Here is a 911-nt window from a genome sequence, read left to right as displayed (position 1 = left end):
ATCTCATTTCTTACACATCTTACCGAATATGTTATTTCATGTTTTATTGTATTTTATGTCATTGTTTTTCTTATTTTTGATATTCGCTTGTTTTTAGAAAGGATAACAAAATGCATAATAATTCCCATATGACACAGGAACAATGCACAATATACATTCTTTTCCCTTTGTATAGTGTATAGTTAGTTGTATAGTGAAAATCTAATAATTGTACAAGTTGCCTGAAAGGATTCTAGCTTAATCTGATTCTTCCTTCTCTAATGCCCATGCTCTAGCGTCGATATTGAGACAACTGCATAAACGTGCCTTCTCTGCGCATTGCAGGTGGTGCCCGAGTCGAGCGATCTCCGGTGCGACGTGTGCGGCCGCGATTTCGACAGACGCTCGAGATTAGAGGCTCATTACAAGACGCACACGGGCGAAAGGCCTTTCTCCTGTCCATTTTGCGGCAAGAGTTTCGCCTCCAAAGGAAACTGCAACACACACATGCGCGTGCACACCCGCGAGCGCCCGTACCAGTGTCCCCATTGCGACAAGAAGTTCTCACAGCACGGCCAGCTTGTGATCCACATCCGGCGCCACACGGGGGAGAAGCCCTACGTCTGCCCGCACTGCAACAAGGGCTTCACGTGCTCCAAGGTGCTCAAGATCCACGTCCGGACGCACACCGGCGAGAAGCCCTTCCAGTGCGAGTACTGCCACAAGGGCTTCGCCGCCTACGCCAACCTGGTGGTGCACCGTAGGATTCACACTCGTGAGCGGCCCTACGCGTGCCACCTGTGCGGCCGCGCCTTCGAGCACTCGGGCAACCTCAGCCGCCACGTCCGCGTGCACAGGGTGGACGGCGGCGTGCGCTGCATCCCCTGCGGGCAGGTGTTCTCGTGCGAGCAGGACCTGGTGGCCCACACGGC

General features: G+C 52.9%; 1 protein-coding gene across 1 annotated transcript in view; it reads left to right on the top strand.

Moving 5' to 3' along the window:
* The window catches only part of LOC119585717 (gastrula zinc finger protein XlCGF49.1-like), a gene marked incomplete at its 3' end in the record, with an annotated part of 27,887 nt that extends 26,976 nt beyond the window's left edge, over positions 1-911 (top strand). The window contains 1 exon segment of the mRNA XM_037934404.1: positions 325-911. Coding sequence (XP_037790332.1) covers positions 325-911 — 587 coding nt within the window.

This window comes from Penaeus monodon, chromosome 20, assembly GCF_015228065.2.
Source record: "Penaeus monodon isolate SGIC_2016 chromosome 20, NSTDA_Pmon_1, whole genome shotgun sequence".
In the NCBI taxonomy this organism is placed as follows: Eukaryota; Metazoa; Arthropoda; class Malacostraca; order Decapoda; family Penaeidae; genus Penaeus; species Penaeus monodon.
This window is presented reverse-complemented; position numbering and strand designations above follow the sequence as displayed.